The sequence below is a fragment of the Scyliorhinus canicula genome, chromosome 6, assembly GCF_902713615.1.
Source record: "Scyliorhinus canicula chromosome 6, sScyCan1.1, whole genome shotgun sequence".
NCBI classification, from domain to species: Eukaryota; Metazoa; Chordata; class Chondrichthyes; order Carcharhiniformes; family Scyliorhinidae; genus Scyliorhinus; species Scyliorhinus canicula.
In genome coordinates, this window is record NC_052151.1 from 61,617,300 (window position 1) to 61,636,806 (window position 19,507).

Here is a 19,507-nt window from a genome sequence, read left to right on the forward strand (position 1 = left end):
AGGGTAGAGTTACCAATGTGACCTCCTGCCTCAGATCGCCCCATCCAGTCAAACATAACCATCGCCCAACTTTCATAACTGGTAAATGAAAGTGTTCAAAGAAAATGGAAAAACAAAACACAATGATTTATAACAGCAACAGCCAGGATTCTGGAAACCTTCAGGACTATCCATAAGGGTTGGCAACCCCAACTGGAAGCACTAAAATAGGAATAGAAATGTAAATAAAGTTAACAAACAAGGAGCTATGGAAGATCATTTCTAATTCTCCTGCTGTCCCTTTTGTTTTAAGGAAGCATAACTAAAAGTATGATGAAGGACTACATGCAAAAGGACTTCCTGTACAAATACTCTTCAGTTTAAGTAAAGGTGTTAATTCTACTCCATTCTCTGCAACCCTTGTCTCCTGCCCTTTTTTACAATGCCCACCTTCTACTGACTTCCCTTCCACCAATATGCTAAATAGCATCTCTGAGCACTGAACGCAGCATGTTACTAAGTCGGCAAACGTTATATCATGAGTAGAAATTCAATAAATTGGGCTAGCATTCCTTGGAATATAGAAGGGTAGGGATGATTTGATTAAGGGTTTTAGAATTTTGAGAAGTATTGACAGGGTAGGTAGAAAAGCGCCTTTGCTGAAATTTGGGACAAGAGGACGTTAGAATCAGAGCCAGGCATTTAGGAGAATTTGGGGAACACTTCCTTATGCAAAGCATGGTGGAATTTGAAAACTCTCTCCCTCGAAAAGCGGTAGGTGCCAGCTCAATTAATGATTTTAAATCTTAAGTTGGGAGATGTAGTTTGCCTGACAATGGCATAACAGGGGACAGAGCCAAGGCAGGTGAAAGGAGTTAAGCATGATCTCATTAAATGGCAGAACAGGCTTGATGGGCTGAATGGCCTACTCCTGTGTTGCTTTGGTGGAACAACTGATCCGAATTTAGGAAATTTAAGTCTTGTCATTTGATGGTGCTTGTTGTCCTAAAAATTGCAACACAAAAAGTCACCAACCTGTCTGAAAAATAACAATAGTTGTATTCTGTGCAGTTATGCTTATGTGGGAGTATACACAGTACAAGGTATAAAGAAGTTATTTCCTGTCTACAATGAATGCGATAAATGTGGAAAGTAAAGCAACTTCATCAGGCTGTTTACATACAACACCTAAAGGTTACGTCTAGAACTCATATTTACAGAGAATAATCCTTGTGGGGTTTCTTGAGATTTTAGTAAATGTTGCCACAGCATTTGCTGGGGAGATGATTTTTTTATACTTCATCTTCTTGCTAAAGGGGTAGGGTGCGGAAATCTGAAATATTTCTGAGCCCTGGGGGAATTAGAATGCAGAAAATTTTAAAAGGGGAATTTGAAAATCAGGATGGGTTGGGATTGAGGCATGGTTGGTAGTTCTTTCAGAGTTAGCACAGGTGCAATGGTGCAAATGGCCTCCTACTGCAAACTTCTGCTGTGTTGTGATTCTTAAACGGTAGGTATTCAAAGTATGCACAGTGAAACCGCTAGACAGTATGTAGATAAGGAAGAGAAGGAAGCTCGGGATCAATCCATGAGGCATGCCCGTGCTGACCATGTGGGGAGCAGGTTTGTGATTGTACAAATTTGCAAGAGGATCGCTATGTGAGAGAGATAAAGTGAAGCCTTTATGTCTTAAACTATCTCTCATTGTTGCCTGCTTGACATTTTCAGCATGGACGCACTGCACTGCATTTGGCTGCATACAAGGGCCACACTGACGTTGTACGAATTCTGCTGAAAGCCAGTTGTGATCTGGACATCCAGGATGATGTAAGTCAAAAGTGATTGCATTACTTCTCATCAGATTTCCTTGTTCCTGTCATTAGAGGGAATACTGGAGCTGCTTCGGGAGTTTGGGTCTTTCTTGGGGTATAAATTAAATCTGGACAAGAGTGAATATTTTGTGGTGTCTCGGGTGGGGGGGGGGGGGGGGCTGCCATTCTGTAGGGCAGGGACTCACTTTAGATACCTGGGGGTGCAGGTTGCCTGGGATTGGGGGGGGGGGGGGGGGCTCCGGAGATACAACATTTCTAGTTTGGTGGGGAGGGTGAAAGCTGATCTGGCAAGGTGGGATGGTCTCCCTCTGTCACTGGCAGGTTGGGCACAGGCGGTTAAAATGAACGTGTTGCTGCAATTTCTGTTTGTTTTCCAATGCCTGCTGATTTTCCTGCCAAAGGCATTTTTTAGAGAGATTTAAGGGATGATTACCTCATTCATATGGGGAAGGAAGGTGGCCAGAATTAGAAAGGTGCTACTACAGAGAGGAAGGCAGGCAGGGAATTTGGGTCTTCGGAACCTGATGTATTATTACTGGGTGGCGAATGTGGAGAAGGTCTGGAGCCGGGTCAGAAAGTTTGACTCCCAGTTGGTCAGAATGGAGGAGAGTTTGTGTAGGGGGTCAGGATTGAAGGTATTAGCAACAGTGCTGCTCCCGACAGCCCCAGGTAAATACTCAGTGAGTCCGGTAGGAATAGCTGTCATAATGTACATCTATGTATATAATAGAGTGCAGACAGGCAGTGATTGACACACAGGATGACCCGTAAGCACACAGAACAGAGCAGCCAATCACCAGACAGGACACGACCACTATAAAGCCAGAGGGCACTGGGTTTCCCGCTCTCTCTGGATCCAGCCACTGAGACAGTCCGAGTTCGTGAGCTAGACAATGCAAACACCGTGCAGTAGCTAGTAAGTCTGGTCAGGCTAGTACTAGGTCTCCAGTCAAGTCAGTATAGTGTCAACATACAGTTGAACATGTATAGTAGTTAAGACGTTAAATAAAATCGTGTTGGATCTTATCAAGTATTGGAGGTCTGTCTCTCGCTACACTGTATCAAGTGCAGTCCACATCGACCCAGCCTGCCCAACACATCATGGTACCAGTGAGTAATGCTGCAATTTGACAGACCTACCTCGAGTGAATCAGCGTTGACCAGCAAACAGCCATCTGGTGACATGGAAAACGTCCGCCCTCCTCCGCAGCTCCACATCGCCGGCAACCTCGGTGCAAATTGGAAGATTTTCAAACAAAAGTTCCAACTCTATCTCAAAGCCACCGACCTTGAGGCCGCATCAGATGCCAGGAAGATCGCACTATTCCTCTCCACCGCGGGGGACCACGCCATCCACATCTACAACTCCCTGACATTCGCTGAAGGCGAAGACAAGACAAAATTTAAAACAGTCCTGCTGAAGTTCGACAGCCACTGCGACATTGAGGTGAATGAGAGCTTTGAACGGTACGTTTTCCAGCAGAGGCTTCAGGGTTAGGATGAACCTTTTCAGTCCTTTTTGACCCATCTCCGTATCCTCGCGCAGTCATGTAACTATGACTCGACAGCTGATTCCATGATCCTGGATCAGATCATTTTCGGGGTCCACTCCGATTCCCTTCGCCAGCAGCTCCTGAAAGTCAAGCAGCTCACCCTCACCATCACCATCGAAACGTGCGTTGTTCACGAAAATGCTAACAATCGGTACTCCCACATCAGGGCAGCAGAGACTGCAAAGCTAGCCTCCCACGAGGCGGAACGGGTTCAGGGTATCGCACAAATGCAGGGCCTAAGTATCGACAATAGTGGCCATTTTGCGCACTTTTCCCGGGCCCCTGCGCATGCGTGCCACGACCAAGGAGACGGCGAGACAGACGACCAGACTGCGCAGATGTGTACGTCATTTGACCACACTGCGCATGCGCGATGGCGCACGGAACGCGCTGACGTTGGAGTCATGATGTGTCTGAATTGTGGCTCCGCCCATTTAAAGCGGCAATGTATGGCAAAATCACGACGGTGTCAACAGTGCGGCAAGCTTGGCCACTACGCAGCCCTTTGCAGATCTGCTCCACTGCCCAGCATCCAGCGATCACAGCCATGACGCAGAAGCGTCTGTTCAATACAGCAAGTCATGCCAGATTCCGATCCCGACAGCCCAACAGATCCTGATGCTGAGTGCCTCAAATCCCCATACCAGGTGGGCATCATTACGAAGCATGCGCTGCCTTTCTCCAAGATAGTGAAGCACCTCTCGATCCTCAGTGTGGATCCCGATGACGAGTGGTGTGCTGTCCTCACAGTCAACAAGGCTCGCATCCGGTTCAAACTGGACACCGGCGCATCGGCGAACCTCATCTCGAAATCCGATCTCGACACCATCCGCGTCAGACCAAGTATTCTTCCACCGGCCTGCCAGCTCCTTGACGACAATGGCAATGCCATTGCTACTAGTGGCTCATGCCAACTCGGAGTGTCCAACAACTCAATTAAAGTGACGCTGTGGTTTGAGATTGTAGGAGCAATCCCTGACAGAGCATCCCTGCTCGGTGCTCCTGAAATGAAAATCACTTATTGTCATGAGTAGGCTTCAATGAAGTTACTGTGAAAAGCCCCTAGTCACCACATTCCGGCGCCTGTTCGGGGAGGCTGTTACGGGAATTGAACCGTGCTGCTGGCCTGCTTGGTCTGCTTTCAAAGCCAGCGATTTAGCCTTGAGCTAAACAGCCCCTGAACCTGGTTCAGCGAGTCCACACCATGTCATTCTCACAGGCGACGGCCTTACCTGATGAAAACTTCCAGGCTGAAATTGATGACATCAACAGCGTGTTCGACGGAATGGGCACGCTCCCATACCGATACAAAATCTTGTTCAAACTGAACGCCACCCCTGTAATTCACGCACCACGTCGGGTTCCGGCACCCCTCAAGGATCGCCTCAAACAGCAATTACAGGACCTCCAGGACCAGGGCATCATATCAAAGGTCACAGAACCCACGGACTGGGTCAGCTCCATGGTCTGCATCAAGAAGCCGTCAGGGGAGCTTCGGATCTGCATTGACCCCAAGGATCTAAACCGCAACATCATGCGGGAGCATTACCCGAAACCAAAACGAGAAGAGTTGACCAGCGAGATGGCTCATGCCAAATTCTTTACGAAGCTGGACGCCTCCAAGGGTTCTGGCAAATACAGCTGGACGCTTCCAGTCACAAACTGTGCACATTCAATACCCCGTTCTGTTGCTACTGCTACAACCAAATGCCCGTTGGCATCATCTCTGCCTCAGAGGTATTTCACCGCATCATGGAACAGATGATGGAGGATATCGAGGCGGTGTGAGTGTATGTTGACGATGTCATAATCTGGTCCACAACTCCCCAAGAACACATCGCCCGCCTCAAGCAGGTATTCCACAGAATCCATGAGCATGGTCTCCAGTTCAACAGGGCCAAGTGCTCGTTCAATCAATCAGACATCTTTACCTTGGTGACCACATCTCGCAGCAGGGCGTGCGGCCAGATGCTGACAAGATTTCGGCGATCAACGCCATGAAGACCCCAGAGGACAAGAAGGCAGTCCTCCGCTTTCTAGGGATGGTCAACTTCCTCGAGAAGTTCATTCCCAATATGGCATCCCACACCACAGCCCTCCGCCATCTCGTCAGAAAGTCGACAGAATTCCAGTGGCTGCCCGCTCATGAAAAGGAATGGCGTGAGCTAAGGGCAAAGCTCACCACAGCCCCGGTTCTGGCGTTCTTCGACCCAACCAGGGAGACCAAGATATCCACTGCCGCGAGCCAGGACGGCATTGGGGCGGTGCTCCTCCAACGGGATGACTCCTCATCCTGGGCTCCAGTTGCGTATGCCCCCAGAGCCATGACGTCCACTGAGCAACAATACGCTCAGATTGAGAAGGAATGCCTGGGCCTCCTAACGGGAATCGACAAGTTTCACGACTATGTTTATGGCCTCCAAAAATTCACGGTAGAGACAGACCACAGGCCACTAGTCCACATAATACAGAAGGATTTAAATGACATGACGCCTCGGTTACAGCGAATCCTTCTCAAGCTACGCCGCTATGACTTTGAACTTGTCTACACGCCAGGCAAAGAACTCACTGTTGCAGATGGCCTTTCCAGGTCAATTACCACACCATCTGAACAAACTGACTTCATCTGCCACATCGACGCGCTGGTGCAATTATGTGCCTCCAACCTTCCGGCCTCTGATGAGAGGGTCATCCAAATTCGGGAGGAACGGCCAAGGATCCTCTGCTGCAGCAAGTGATGCAGCACCTTACAAATGGCTGGCAGAAGGGACAGTGTGGTGGACGCAGAAGGGACTGACAGTGGTGGACGGCATCCTCATGAAGCTCGACAGGATCGTGATTCCTCAGAGCATGCGAGCTCTGAGGAATATGGTGCTCGGCCAACTCTGAGGAATATGGTGATCGGCCAACTCCATGAGGGTCACCTGGGGGTCGAGAAATGTCGACGCAGAGCTTGGGAGGCAGTCTACTGACCGGGCATCAGCCAGGACATTGCCAACACGGTCCTCAACTGCCCTACATAGAACATAGACCATAGAACAGTACAGCACAGAACAGGCCCTTCGACCCTCAATGTTGTGCCGAGCCATGATCACCCCACTCAAACCCACGTATCCACCCTATACCCGTAACCCAACAACCCCCCCCCCCCCCCCCCCTAACCTTACTTTTATTAGGACACTACGGGCAATTTAGCATGGCCAATCCACCTAACCTGCACATCTTTGGACTGTGGGAGGAAACCGGAGCACCCGGAGGAAACACACGCACACAGGGGGAGGACGTGCAGACTCCACACAGACAGTGACCCAGCCGGGAATCGAACCTGGGACCCTGGAGCTGTGAAGCATTTATGCTAACCACCATGCTACCCTGCTGCCCCGCACATGTCAGACATTTCAGCCACCTCAACCCAAAGAAACTTTGCAGCAACATGAGATAGTGACCTCCCCATGGTCCAAAGTCGGTGTCGACCTTTTCCACGCCAAGGGGCATGATTATGTCTTCCTGGTCGACTACTTCTCCAGTTACCCAGAAGTGGTGAAACTGTCCGACCTCACGTCGAAGACGGTGATTAAGGCATGCAAAGAAACATTCGCCAGGCATGGGATACCGCTCACGGTGATGAGTGACAACGGTCCCTGTTTTTACAGCCAGGAATGGGCTGAGTTTGCCCGGTTATACAACTTCCGTCACGTAACCTCCAGCCCCCACTACCCGCAGTCAAACGGGTAGGCCGAAAAAGTGGTCCATATTATTAAGAGATTGCTATGCAAGGCTGCAGACTCAGGCTCCGACTTCAACCTGGCGCTGCTGGCATACAGGGAAACCCCGCTGTCCACTGGGTTGTCTCCAGCGCAGATGCTCATGAATCGCACTCTGATAACCACAGTTCCAGCCATCCATGTTCCAGACCTTGACCACCTCACGGTCGTACAAAAAATGCAGCAGTCTCGGGCCCAACAGAAATCAGCATATTATGCTCATGCCACGGATCTCCCCGAGCTGGTCCCAACTGATCGTGTTCGTGTACAGTTGCCTGACGGCGGCTGGTCAGCCACAGCTGTGGTGGTCAAGCAAGTGGCCCCGAGATCGTTCCTCATCTGCATGGATGATGGCTCCTTCCTACGATGCAACAGAAGGGCACTGCACAGAGTTCTACGCCCGCCACCTGACCAAAGTGCCCCGCCACCCACAATGCTTCCTACCAGGAGGCCACCGATCTACCAGCAATCCTGCCAACCCCTGCGACCACCGCATTGGTGGTGCTCCCGCCTATCCAAGTGCAGGCGGCCCCTGATCCACCCTTGCGGCGATCAACCAGAATTCGTCGCCCGCCACAGAGACTAATTTTATGGACTGAACTTTTGTACATCTTGTTACCTCATCGTTTTTACGTCTGTAAATATCGTTTTACCGTTTCATCTACACTAGCGACACCTTCCTATGTATATAAGTTCATTTTAACACATTCTGTACATAGTCATGCACATATACACATCCAAAAAAAAAGGGGGGGAGATGTCATAATATACATCTATGTATATAATGGAGTGCAGACAGGCAGTGATTGACACACAGGATGACCAGTAAGCACACAGAACAGAGCAGCCAATCACCAGACAGGACACTACCACTACAAAGCCAGAGGGCACTAGGTTTCCCGCTCTCTCGGGACCCAGCCACTGAGACAGTCAGAGTTCGTGAGCTAGCCAGTGCAAACACCATGCGGTAGTCAGTAAGTCTGGTCAGGCTAGTTCTCGGTCTCCCATCAAGTCAGCATAGTGTCAACACACAGTTGAACATGTATAGTAGTTAAGACATTAAATAAAATCGTGTTGGATCTTATCGAGTGTTGGAGGTCTGTCTCTCACTACACTGCATCAAGTGCAGTCCACATCGACCCAGCCTGCCCAACACATCAATAGCCTTGCTGAGAATTTGGAGGCAGTTTCGCCAGCACTTCGGGTTGGGGCAGGGTCAAGAGATATGCCAATTCGGGGGAATCATAGATTTGAGCCAGGGAAGTGGGATGGAAATTTTCAGAGATGGGAGGAGGAAGGAATTAGGACACTAAAAGATTTGCTTCTTGAGGGTCGGTTTGCAAGATTGAAGGAGCTGGGAGCGAAGTATGGGCTGGTGCAGGGGGAAATATCTAGATACATGCAGGTTTGAGACTTTACCAGAAAGGCGATACAGAGCTTCCAGGTAGAGCCGGCCTCCACATTGCTGGAGGAGGTGCTAACGACAGGGGGACTGGAGAAGGGGGTAGTGTCGGTGGTTTCCGGGGCTATTTTGTAAGAGGAGAAGGCACCGCTGGATGGGATCAAGGTAAAGTGGGAGGAAGAGTTGGGAGAGGGTATGGAGGGGGCGGTTCTGGTGTGAGGTGCTCCGGAGGGTGAATGCCTCCACCTTGTGCATGAGGTTGGGGCTGATACAGTTGAAGGTGGTGTATAGAGCACACCTCACAAGGGCGAGGATGACTCGGCTCTTTGAGGGGGTAGAAGATGTGTGTGTGTTGAGGGGGGGGTGCCCAGCAAACCACGTTCATATGTTTTGGTCCTGTCCAAAGCTGGAGGATTACTGGAAGGAGGTTTTTAGGGTAATCACTAAAGTAGTACACGTGAAACTGGACCCGGGCCCTTGGGAGGCCATATTCGGAGTGTCGGACCAGCCGGGGTTGGAAACGGGCGCGGAGGCAGATGTTGCAGCCTTCGCCTCGTTGATCGCCCGAAGACGGATCCTGTTGGGATGGAGATCAACCTCTCCACCCTGTGTCCTAGCGTGGCAGGGGACTTGCTGGAATTCTTTACTCTTGAGAAGGTCAAATTTGAACTGAGGGGAAGGTTGGAGAGGTTCTGCAATTCATGGACATTATTCATTGTGCAATTTCGAGAATTGGAGTACATCGAACATTAAGGGGGGGATTGGGAGGGTTGGGGGAGGGAGACTGGCTGTATGTATTAATGGTGAGTATGGGTGTTTCCTGATTCCATTTTGTTATTTGTTTATGTTAACATGTGGGCTGCTGTTTGGGGGTTTGGTGGGAGGATGGGATTGCTGTTGTTGATATGGGGATTGACATTGCATTCGTTACTGATTATTGTTTATTGTTGGTGGGTGTAAATTTGGAAGAAAATGTGAAAAAGGAGGCGAATAAAAATATTTATGCCCCTTCTTGCCTCACATTTCACATATATCTCACAGCAGAGATTCTTTTGGAGAAGGATTGATGGAATAATCAAGTGTTTTGCCCTAAACAGTTGAAACTAGGATTATATTGGAATCCTTCTCGTTAATTAATTTAAAACATCTTACTGTCTTTCTCAGTAAGACAGTTAAGTTTAACACTGCTAATTCACTCGTACTGTCAAACATAATCACCTAGATTTAGCGGTCAGTAGCAAAACGAGGGGGGTCGTTGCTGACCTGGAAGAAAGCTGCCCACAAAGATCTAGTCATCTCTGGCGTGGGGCGCGATTCTCCGCTCCCCACGTCGGGTGGGAGAATCGCTGGAGGGCCGGGCGAATCACGACACGCTGCCCTGGCACCCCCTGCGATTCTCCCACCCCCCCAAAAATGGCGTGTCGCGTTTTTCGACACGCCGCTCGGAGAATCGGCGCTCGCCGTTTTTCACGGCGACTGGCGATTCTCCAGCCCGGATGGGCCGAGCGGCCTGACGAACCCGACCGGTTCACGCCAGGGGCAAGCACACCTGGTCGCTGCCGTTATGAACAGCGCGCGACAGGTAAGTGTGGGGCCTGTGGGGGGCAGAGGGAGGATCGAGCACCACGGGCGTGCTCATGAGGCGACTGGCCCGCGATCGGTGCCCACCGATCGTCGGGCCGGCGTCTCTAAGAGACGCACTCTTTTCCCTCCGCCGCCCCACAAGATCAAGCCGCCATGTCCTGCGGGGGCAGCGGAGGGGAAGCCGGCCAACCTGCGCATGCTCGGCTGACGTCACCTTGGCGCTGCCGGCCGCGTCATTCCCAGCGCGCCACTTTGACACAAGCGTCAAGGCCGGGCGTTCGGGATTCACGAACCGCCGCTCCTAGCCCCCTCGGTGGGGGTTGGGGGGGGGGGAGAATAGGGTGCGAGGAGCGGCCTCCGATGCCGGAGTGAAACACTCCGGGTTTCACTCCGGCGTCGGCACACAGTCTCCCGTTTGGAGAATCGCGCCCGTGGTTTTCCCATTTCTTTTTTTTATAAATGTTTTTTATTGGGTATTTAAACAAAGTATATTTACCGTTATGTACACAGAATAAGATATATATAACGTATATAGAAGAAAAGGGCACACACAAACATACCGAAAGAAAAGTAATAATTTAAAAAAATTAAAAATAAAATAAAGTAACTGGTAAGGTATTATGCACCAGCTCAACAGCAGCAACTCTGTACAATTGGCACTATTACTTACAACACATAAGTAGGCATCTGCTTGTGTGGGGGGGGGGGGGGGGGGGGGGGGGAACGGGACACTGGGTAGATGGCCACAGACAGGTTCCGGAACAATTGGGTGAATGGCTCCCACGTTCTGTGGAAGCCGTCGTCTGACCCATGGATGGCGAATTTGATTTTCTCCATTTGAAGAGATTCTGAGAGGTCGGACAGCCAGTCTGCAGCTCTGGGCGGTGCTGCTGACCGCCAGCCGAACAGGATTCTACAGCGGGCGATCAAGGAGGTAAAGGCAGGGCAGCACAGTGGCGCAGTGGGTTAGCACTGTGGCCTCAAGGCGCCCAGGTCCCAGTTTCGACTCCTGGCTCTGGGTCACTGTCCGTGTGGAGTTTGCACATTCTCCCTGTGTTTGCGTGGGTTTCGCTCCCACAACCCAAAAATGTGCAAGCTAGGTGGATTGGCCACGCTAAATTGCCCCTTAATTGGAAAAAATGAATTGACTACTCTAAATTTTAAAAAAAAGAATGGGATGCAAAGGCAAGGGTGCCCGCCCTCCTCCCCAGGAATAGATCTGGCTGGTCTGATACCCCGAAGACTGCCACTTTCGGGCATGGCTCCACCCTCATCCCCATCACTTTGGACATTGCCTCGAAGAAGGCTGTCCAGTACCCCGCAAGTCTGGGGCAAGACCAGAACATGTGGGCGTGGTTGGCTGGGCCTCCTTGGCACCGTTCACATCTATCCTCCGGGAACAGCCTACTCATACGGGTAGTGGGCTCTATATACCACTTTTAGTTGCGTCAGGCTAAGCCTTGCGCACGTGGAGGTGGAGTTGACCCTATGCAGTGCTTCGCTCCAGAATCCCCACCCTATTTCAATCCCCAGGTCCTGCTCCAATTTCTTTCTTGTTGCGTCCAGTACGGTGTCGTCCCTTTCTACAGTCGGTCGTACATGTCGCTACAGTTTCCTTTATCTAGTATGCTTGCGTCCAGTAACTCTTCCAGTAGTGTCTGTCATGGCGGTTGTGGGTACGTCCTTGTCTCCTTTCGGAGGAAGCTTTTAATTTGCAGGTACCTTAGCTCGTTCCCCCTGGCTAGCTGGAATTTCTCTGTCAGTTTGTCCAGTGTTGCGATCCTTCCATCCGTGTATAGGTCCCTGACTGTCAGTCTCCCTTCGTCCTGTCCTCACCTTTTGAAGGTGGCGTCAGTCAGCGCTGGTGTGAACCTATGGTTGTTGCAGATGGGAGCTTTGTCCGACATTTTGGTCAGGCCAAATTGCTGCCGTAGTTGGTTCCAGGGAAATACTCAGGGAGTCCGGTAATAATAGCTTCAATGAGAATCTGGAGGCAGTTTCGCCAACACTTCAGGTTGGGGGCAGGGTCAAGGGAAATGCCGATTCGGGGGAACCACAGACTTGAGCCAGGGAGGTGGGATGGAAATTTTCAGAAATGGGAAGAGAAGAGGATTGAGACGCTAAAAGATTTGTTTCTTAGGGGTCGGTTTGCAGGATTGAAGGAGCTGGAAGCGAAGTATGGGCTGGAGCAGGGAGAAATGTTTAGATACATGCAGGTTTGAGATTTTGCCAGGAAGGAGATACAGAGCTTCCCGGAGGAACTGGCCTCCACATTGCTGGAGGAGGTGGTAGACTGGAGTAGGGGGTAGTGTCAGCGGTGTACGGAGCAATTTTGGAAGAGGATAAGGCACCACTGGAAGGGATCAAAGCAAAGTGGGAGAAATAATTGGGAGAGGTTGGTGTGAGGTGCACCGGAGAGTAAATGCCTCCACCTCATGTGCGAGGTTGGGGCTTATATAGCTGAAGGTGGTGTACAGAGCACGCCTCACGAGGGCGAGGATGAGCCGATACTTTGAAGGAGTAGAAGGTGTTTTGTGAGAGTAGTGGGGGGTGGGGGTGGGGGGGGGGGGGGGGGGGGGCTCGGCGCTAACCACGTTCATATGTTTTAGTCCTGTCCAAGGCTAGAGTATTACTGGAAGGAGGTTTTTAGGGTAATTTCCAGGGTGGTGCACGTGGAACTGGACCCGGGTCCCTGAAGGCCATATTCAGGGTGTCGCCCTCGTTGATCGTCCGAAGGTGGATCCTATTGGAATGGAGAGCAACCTCTCCACCCTATGCCCTGGCGTGGCGAGGGGACCTGTTAGAATTCTTGACTCTTGAGAAAGTTACGTTTGAACTGAGGGGAAGGACGGAGGGGTTCTACAATTCATGGGCATTATTCATTATGCACTTTTAAGAACTGGATAACATTGAACATTAGTTGGGGGGGATGGGAGGGAGGGGGGGGGGCTATGTGTATTAAGGGTGACTATGGGTGATCCCTGATTCCTTTTTGTCATTTGTTTATGTAAACATGCAGGCTAATGTTTGGGGTTTGGTGGGAGGATGGGATTGTTGTTATTGTTATGGGGATTGACATATTTGTTGCTGATTATTGTTTATTGTTGGTGGGTGTAAATTTGGGAGAAAATGTGAAAAAGGAGGAGAATAAAAATATTTTTTAAAACAAAATCCGTCATCTTTCATTTAAATTTTCAGACAATACAATTAAACAAAAAGATTAGATTAAGATAGAAGCTGAAATAAAGGTGAACAATTTTTTCTCAAGAATATGTGGAATTTATTTTGCTATCATGGAGAAATTTAACATTCCACAGCACAAAATGAGCTTTTCAATGACACTGGACTCCCACTCTGTCTCTTCAAAATATCCGACAGTGGGAAATCCTCTTATGGAAGACGTGAGTCTGGATTCTGCAATCCAAAGCATTAGAGCTCCATTGTACTGTCAATATTACAGCTGATTTGAACATTCATGAATTAACATTTTAAAATGATATCCTGCAGCTAACAACTTTGTCAGTAACTACCGAGTTAGCATGCTGTTGAAAATCCCAGTTCTAACTCGTTCAGCAAGATGGAACTTTTATAGTGAAACGAACAGTGTAAAATTGGAAGCTCACTTCCACTGATTGTAGTCCGGGTAGGGGAAGGGGTGGTAGTGCATCCTCTGGAGAAACCTAAAAGCACTGACAGCAAATGTGAGTTTCCTCTTTATTCTACACAATTGCAGATTCCAGAAGTTGCTTCCAGTTTCAATGGAGTAGTCATTGTGAATGCCGACATTTTTGCAGGATATCATTTTAAAATGTTAATTCATGCCGACATTTTTGCTGTCATTACCACTGCAAAATCTGAGTCAATGAAATTGGCCCGGAAAAATGTCCTTTCACTTCATGCAGTAATATTTCTATATATTGTCTTTTTTAAGACTTGGGAAACCAATGGCGCAGTGGTCAGCACTGCTGCCTCACGGCACCGAGGGCCCGGGTCCGTGTCCGTGTGGAATTTCCACATTCTCCCTGTGCCTGCGTGGGTCTCACCTCCACAACCCAAAGATGTGCATGGTAGGTGAATTGACCACGCTAAATTGCCCCTTTAATTGGGGCAGCACGGTAGCATGGTGGTTAGCATAAATGCTTCACAGCTCCAGGGTCCCAGGTTCGATTCCTGGCTGGGTCACTGTCTGTGTGGAGTCTGCACGTCCTCCCCGTGTGTGCGTGGGTTTCCTCCGGGTGCTCCGGTTTCCTCCCACAGTCCAAAGATGTGCGGGTTAGGTGGATTGGCCATGCTAAATTGCCCGTAGTGTCCTAAAAAGTAAGGTTAAGGGGGGGGGGGTTGTTGGGTTACGGGTATAGGGTGGATACGTGGGTTTGAGTAGGGTGATCATTACTCGGCACAACATCGAGGGCCGAAGGGCCTGTTCTGTGCTGTACTGTTCTATGTTCTATGTTCTAATTGGGAAAAAAAGACTTGGGGAAACACTGGTACGGCAGTATGGCTAGTTCTCCCGAAGGCACTAAAAGCCAAACAGAGTGTGAGATTGGAAAAACATACCTGCCAGGTGAGGTATTGGTAGGTGTATTTCTTTTTTTTTTTGAAAAATATTTTATTGAGGCATTTGTATATTCACACAACAATCATGATCAGAAATCAAAACAAGCCAACAGGGCTGAAAATAACAAACTCAACAAAATACCTAACACCCCACCATCCCACCCCTGCCTCCCCATTCTAATCCCAACCCACACCCCCACCGACATCTTAACTTTCCTCGAAGAAGCCGACAAGAGGCTGCCATCTCCGGGCAAACCCCTCCACAGACCCCCTCAAGGCAAACTTTATTTTTTTCTAGCCAGGTCACTCACCCATACCCCCGGTTTCGGGGGCTCTCACTTCATCCATTCTGCAGGTGCCTTTCTTGAACGACAGAGTGAACAGATGGTGTTTTATAATAATATGGCAGCTATCATTTATTGGATTAATTTTCATAATTTTCCATGGTTCAACTTCCCTTACTGTGAGGTTGCCTGCAACCATTACCTCTAGGTTACTATATCCTGCAGAGGTGTCTCAACCCCTCCAAAGCCCAAAGTTGGAATAAAAGCTAACCTGTAGTTGGCTCAGTTGACTGGATGACGGTGTGGATCAGAAAAGCACGGGGTTTGATCCCTATTCCAGCTGGGGTGGATTTAGGACCTGTCTACACATGATGGAAGCTGTGGTTCTGTGTTGAACCACTTTTCCTGTGGAGAACTGAAAAAGAATCCTTTAGGACTCGAGACATTAACTGTGTTTATCTCGTCGCAGATGCTGCCAGACCTGCTGAGTTTATCCAGCAGTTTCTATTTTTATTTCAGAATCCTGTTGTTCTGGATTTCCCCACTGGAGGAAATAATGTTTTTGAACATAACTTATTGAATCTCTTGATTATTTTTAACGCCTTTATTAGCTCGCCCTTCACCTTTCTGATCAAGGGAAGTACAAACCACGTTTATCCAAACATAGAACATAGAACAGTACAGCACAGAACAGGCCCTTCGGCCCTCGATGATCAAGCTACCCCACTCCCTGTCATTCTGGTGTGCTCCATGTACCTATCCAATAACCGCTTGAAAGTTCCTAAAGTGTCCGACTCCACTATCACAGCAGGCAGTCCATTCCACACCCTAACCACTCTCTTGAGTAAAGAACCTCGGGCATCCCTCCTATATCTCCCACCCTGAACCTTATAGTTATGCCCCCTTGTAACAGCTTCATCCACCCGAGGAAATCGTCTCTGAACGTCCACTCTATCTATCCCCCTCATCATCTTATAAACCTCTATAAAGTCGCCTCTCATCCTCCTCTGCTCCAAACAGAAAAGCCCTAGCTCCCTCAATCTTTCCTCATAAGACCAACTGTTCTCTTAATTAAAAAATCGAAATTGTGGTACCTTCTTGGTGAATCTGAGCTGTATCCCATTCCAAGGCCAACAGATCTGCCCTGAGGTTCTGTACTCAAGCTAAATACAGTGCTCCAGATGTTCCAAATCAAAGCTCTGTACAGCTCAACCAGCTCTTCCACTCTCCTGAGAAAACGGGCAGCATCACCTTTTGTTTACCTGTTCGTTTCCCCCTCATGATTTGTATCTATGGACACCTCCAAAGCTGCCTGTCTTTCATCCCTAACAAAATAGTCTGATTTGTCTTTCTCAGATTAAAAGTGGATGACCTCCCACTTTCCCGCTTTGAATTGCAAACATATATTACACTCTGTTCCTGCTCCAATCCACACAATTTACTGTGCTTCCTAGCCTGGACCTGGGAAGTTAAGAATCAAACACATTGCTGTGGGCCTGGAGTACTAAATCAGATCGAAGAGGCAGAACTCTTTCCTTCGAGGGCATTCGTGAACCAGATGGGTTTGACAAATTGGTTGTGTTTCCACTATTAGTGATACTAGATTTATATTCCAATTTTTCTTTTATTAATTTTTATCACAAGAATTTGGGTTGCCTAACTGCCATGTGGAATTTGAATTCATGACTCCAGAGCATTAGTCCAGGCTTCTGGATTACTAGTCCAGTAACTCAACTATACAACCACTATATGCACAATTGCACCTCTACAACAGCACCTCCTGTGCCAGGACACTTACACTTGAAGTGATTAAGTATATATTTGACATTGCTACATTTGGGAAATGTTTCCTTCAGAGCTATCAAGCTGAAGAATGACCTCCAGTGGCCTAACTTGGGATCTCTATGATTTTCAACCAATTGAGTTCAGTTGTGTATAACACATAATCCCTGATCAGAATGCATCCCCTCTGCTAGCCAATCATGTAACACATTATTCGGCCTCCAATTACATTTCTGATTGGCTGATAAATATTCACACAGCTCAGAATTTTTGATGTCATCAAGGATACGGTTGATCAGGTGAAGGAGGAGAAAAAGAAATTGAAAGATCAGGAGGTTAGCAAATTATGTGCTGCAAATCTGCCAAGCATTTTCTGATTGATACACAGCCTGCTGGTTACATTATTATGATATCATTCAGATTATTCCAGTGCTAATCTGTACCTTTGCTGCAATATTGTAAATTCCTTCACTTTATCAGAAACTTTCTTAGAAATAATCAAAATCGAAAGTTAAACATCTATAATGTATTACAATTAATTTTATTAATAAATGCATGTCATTTCAAGATTTTTTTCTCTACTATTGGGGGATTTGTGAGAGATTTGATTGGGAAAAGCATTCTGGTCCATTTTGAAGTCTCCTTCGAATGCCAGTTCAACACCTTCCTATTTAGTTTTGAGGTCTATTTGAAACAGCAGACAATGACAGGGATCTACAGGGTGACATCTCTGACAATGCAGCACCTGCTCAGTACTAGTGTGCCAGCCCTGGAGTAATTCTTTCACCTCACAGCCTTCTGACAAGGAGGCAATTGTACTAACAGCTGAGGCAAACTAAAATCAACAGCTTTCATTTATGAAGCAACTTTAATGCATCATACTTATACAGAGGAACAGGCAATGGACCAAGGAGGGAAAGCTTTAGTTGAAAAAAATGGGGTTTGAGAAAGCTTTTAAAGCTGGATAGAGACGTCATGGGTGTAGTGATCTGTATATCTGATGGTGTATGAAGGGTTAACAACTGCACCATAGTGTTGGACAACCACTAGATGGCAGCACTAGATTCAGGTATATAAACTGAACTCAGAGGATCTTGCATCTCTTCGAACCAGGAGTAACTAGGCAGCAGAGTGTTAGAGAGATATGGCTTAGTTGGTGCATGTAGTTAAACATAGTTAATACTTATTCTGATTTACTTTATCATCAGTTATAGTTCTGTAAGAGTGAACAAACTCATTAGTATTTATATTCGTTATTCATTAAATCTAATTTACTTTAAATTGAAGATTGGTAGTTTCATTGAAATCTAACCATCAGACCATTCTGAAAGTAAAGCAAAGAGTAACGACATATTATGATCATGTAATATAACAATGGGTATTAAGGATGTATTTGTACAGAGTAGATGGCTGAGAACTCTGTCCAAGTGGCCATGCAAAGAGAGGGTAGGGATTATATAAAGGGGTGTGGGGAGGGGAACTAGAGCTAGAAGACATTGTAGGAGTCTGAAGACATGAAATAAGGGGCGCGGTCTACCTGAATGGGTCAGAGTCCTGTGGCTCGAGATTAGCTAGGTGTTCAGAGCGCCAAGAAACGCCATGCTATCTAATGCCCACCTGGGTACATCGGGGATCTCAGAAAGGAAGTCCCTGACGAGGCCACAATTAGCCCTGTTTTCTCACTCGCCAGAATTCCTCAGTGCAGTGAGAGATCGGGACACCATTTTTAATTGGCATCCCAGTCTCTCAAGCCCCAAACCCCAGCCCACACCTCCACCCTATCCCCAGTAACCCCGCCCAACCCTTTTGGACACTAAGGGCAATTTAGCATGATCAATCCACCTAACCTGCACATATTTGGGCTGTGGGAGGAAACCCACGCAGACATTGGGAGAACGTGCAGACTCCGCACAGACAGTGACCTCAGCCAGGAATTGAATCTGGGACCCTGGAGCTGTGAAGCAACTGTGCTAACCACTGTGCGACCATGCTGTATAAAAACTGGAAAGTCGTGCTACAGTTGTATGAGGAACGTTTGAGGACTCTGGGTCTGTACTTGTTGGAGTTTAGAAGGATGAGAGGGGATCTTATTGAAACTTACAAGATACTGCGAGGCCTGGATAGAGTGGACGTGGAGAGGATGTTTCCACTTGTAGGAAAAACTAGAACCAGAGGACACCATCTCAGACTAAAGGGACAATAGTTTAAAACAGAGATGAGGAGGAATTTTGTCAGCCAGAGGGTGGTGAATCTGTGGAACTCTTTGCCGCAGAAGGCTGTGGAGTCCAATTTACTGAGTGTCTTTAAAACAGAAATAGATAGGTTCTTGATTAATAAGGGGATCAGAGGTGATGGGGAGAAGGCAGGAGAATGGGGATGAGAAAATATCAGCCATGATTGAATGGTGGAGCAGATTCGATGGGCCGAGTGGCCTAATTCTGCTCCTATGTCTTATGGTCTTATGTATAGAACCTTGCTAAGGCGGCACTTGGGATATTGCGCACAATTCTGGTCGCCACACTACCAGAAAGATGTGGAAGCTTTGGAGATGGTGCAGAGGAGGTTTACCAGGATGTTGCCTGGTCTGGAGGGTGTTAGCTATGTGGAGAGGCTGAATAGACTCGGACTGTTTTCATTCGGAAGACGGAGGTTGAGTGGTGACCTGATAGAGGTCTACAAGATTATGAGGAACATGGATAGAGTGGATGGACAGGCACTCTTTCCCAGGCTGGAGGGGTCAGTCACCAGGGAGCATAGGTTTAAGGTCCGT

General features: G+C 48.2%; 1 protein-coding gene across 6 annotated transcripts in view; it reads left to right on the top strand.

Annotated features, from left to right (window-relative positions):
* The window catches only part of ankrd6b (ankyrin repeat domain 6b), a 287,955-nt gene that overhangs the window by 206,264 nt on the left and 62,184 nt on the right, over positions 1-19,507 (top strand). For all 6 annotated transcript variants that reach the window (XM_038799352.1, XM_038799357.1, XM_038799354.1 and 3 more), the window contains exon 4: positions 1,708-1,806. In XM_038799352.1, the coding sequence (XP_038655280.1) occupies positions 1,708-1,806 (99 nt within the window). The remainder of the gene's footprint in view (positions 1-1,707; positions 1,807-19,507) is intronic.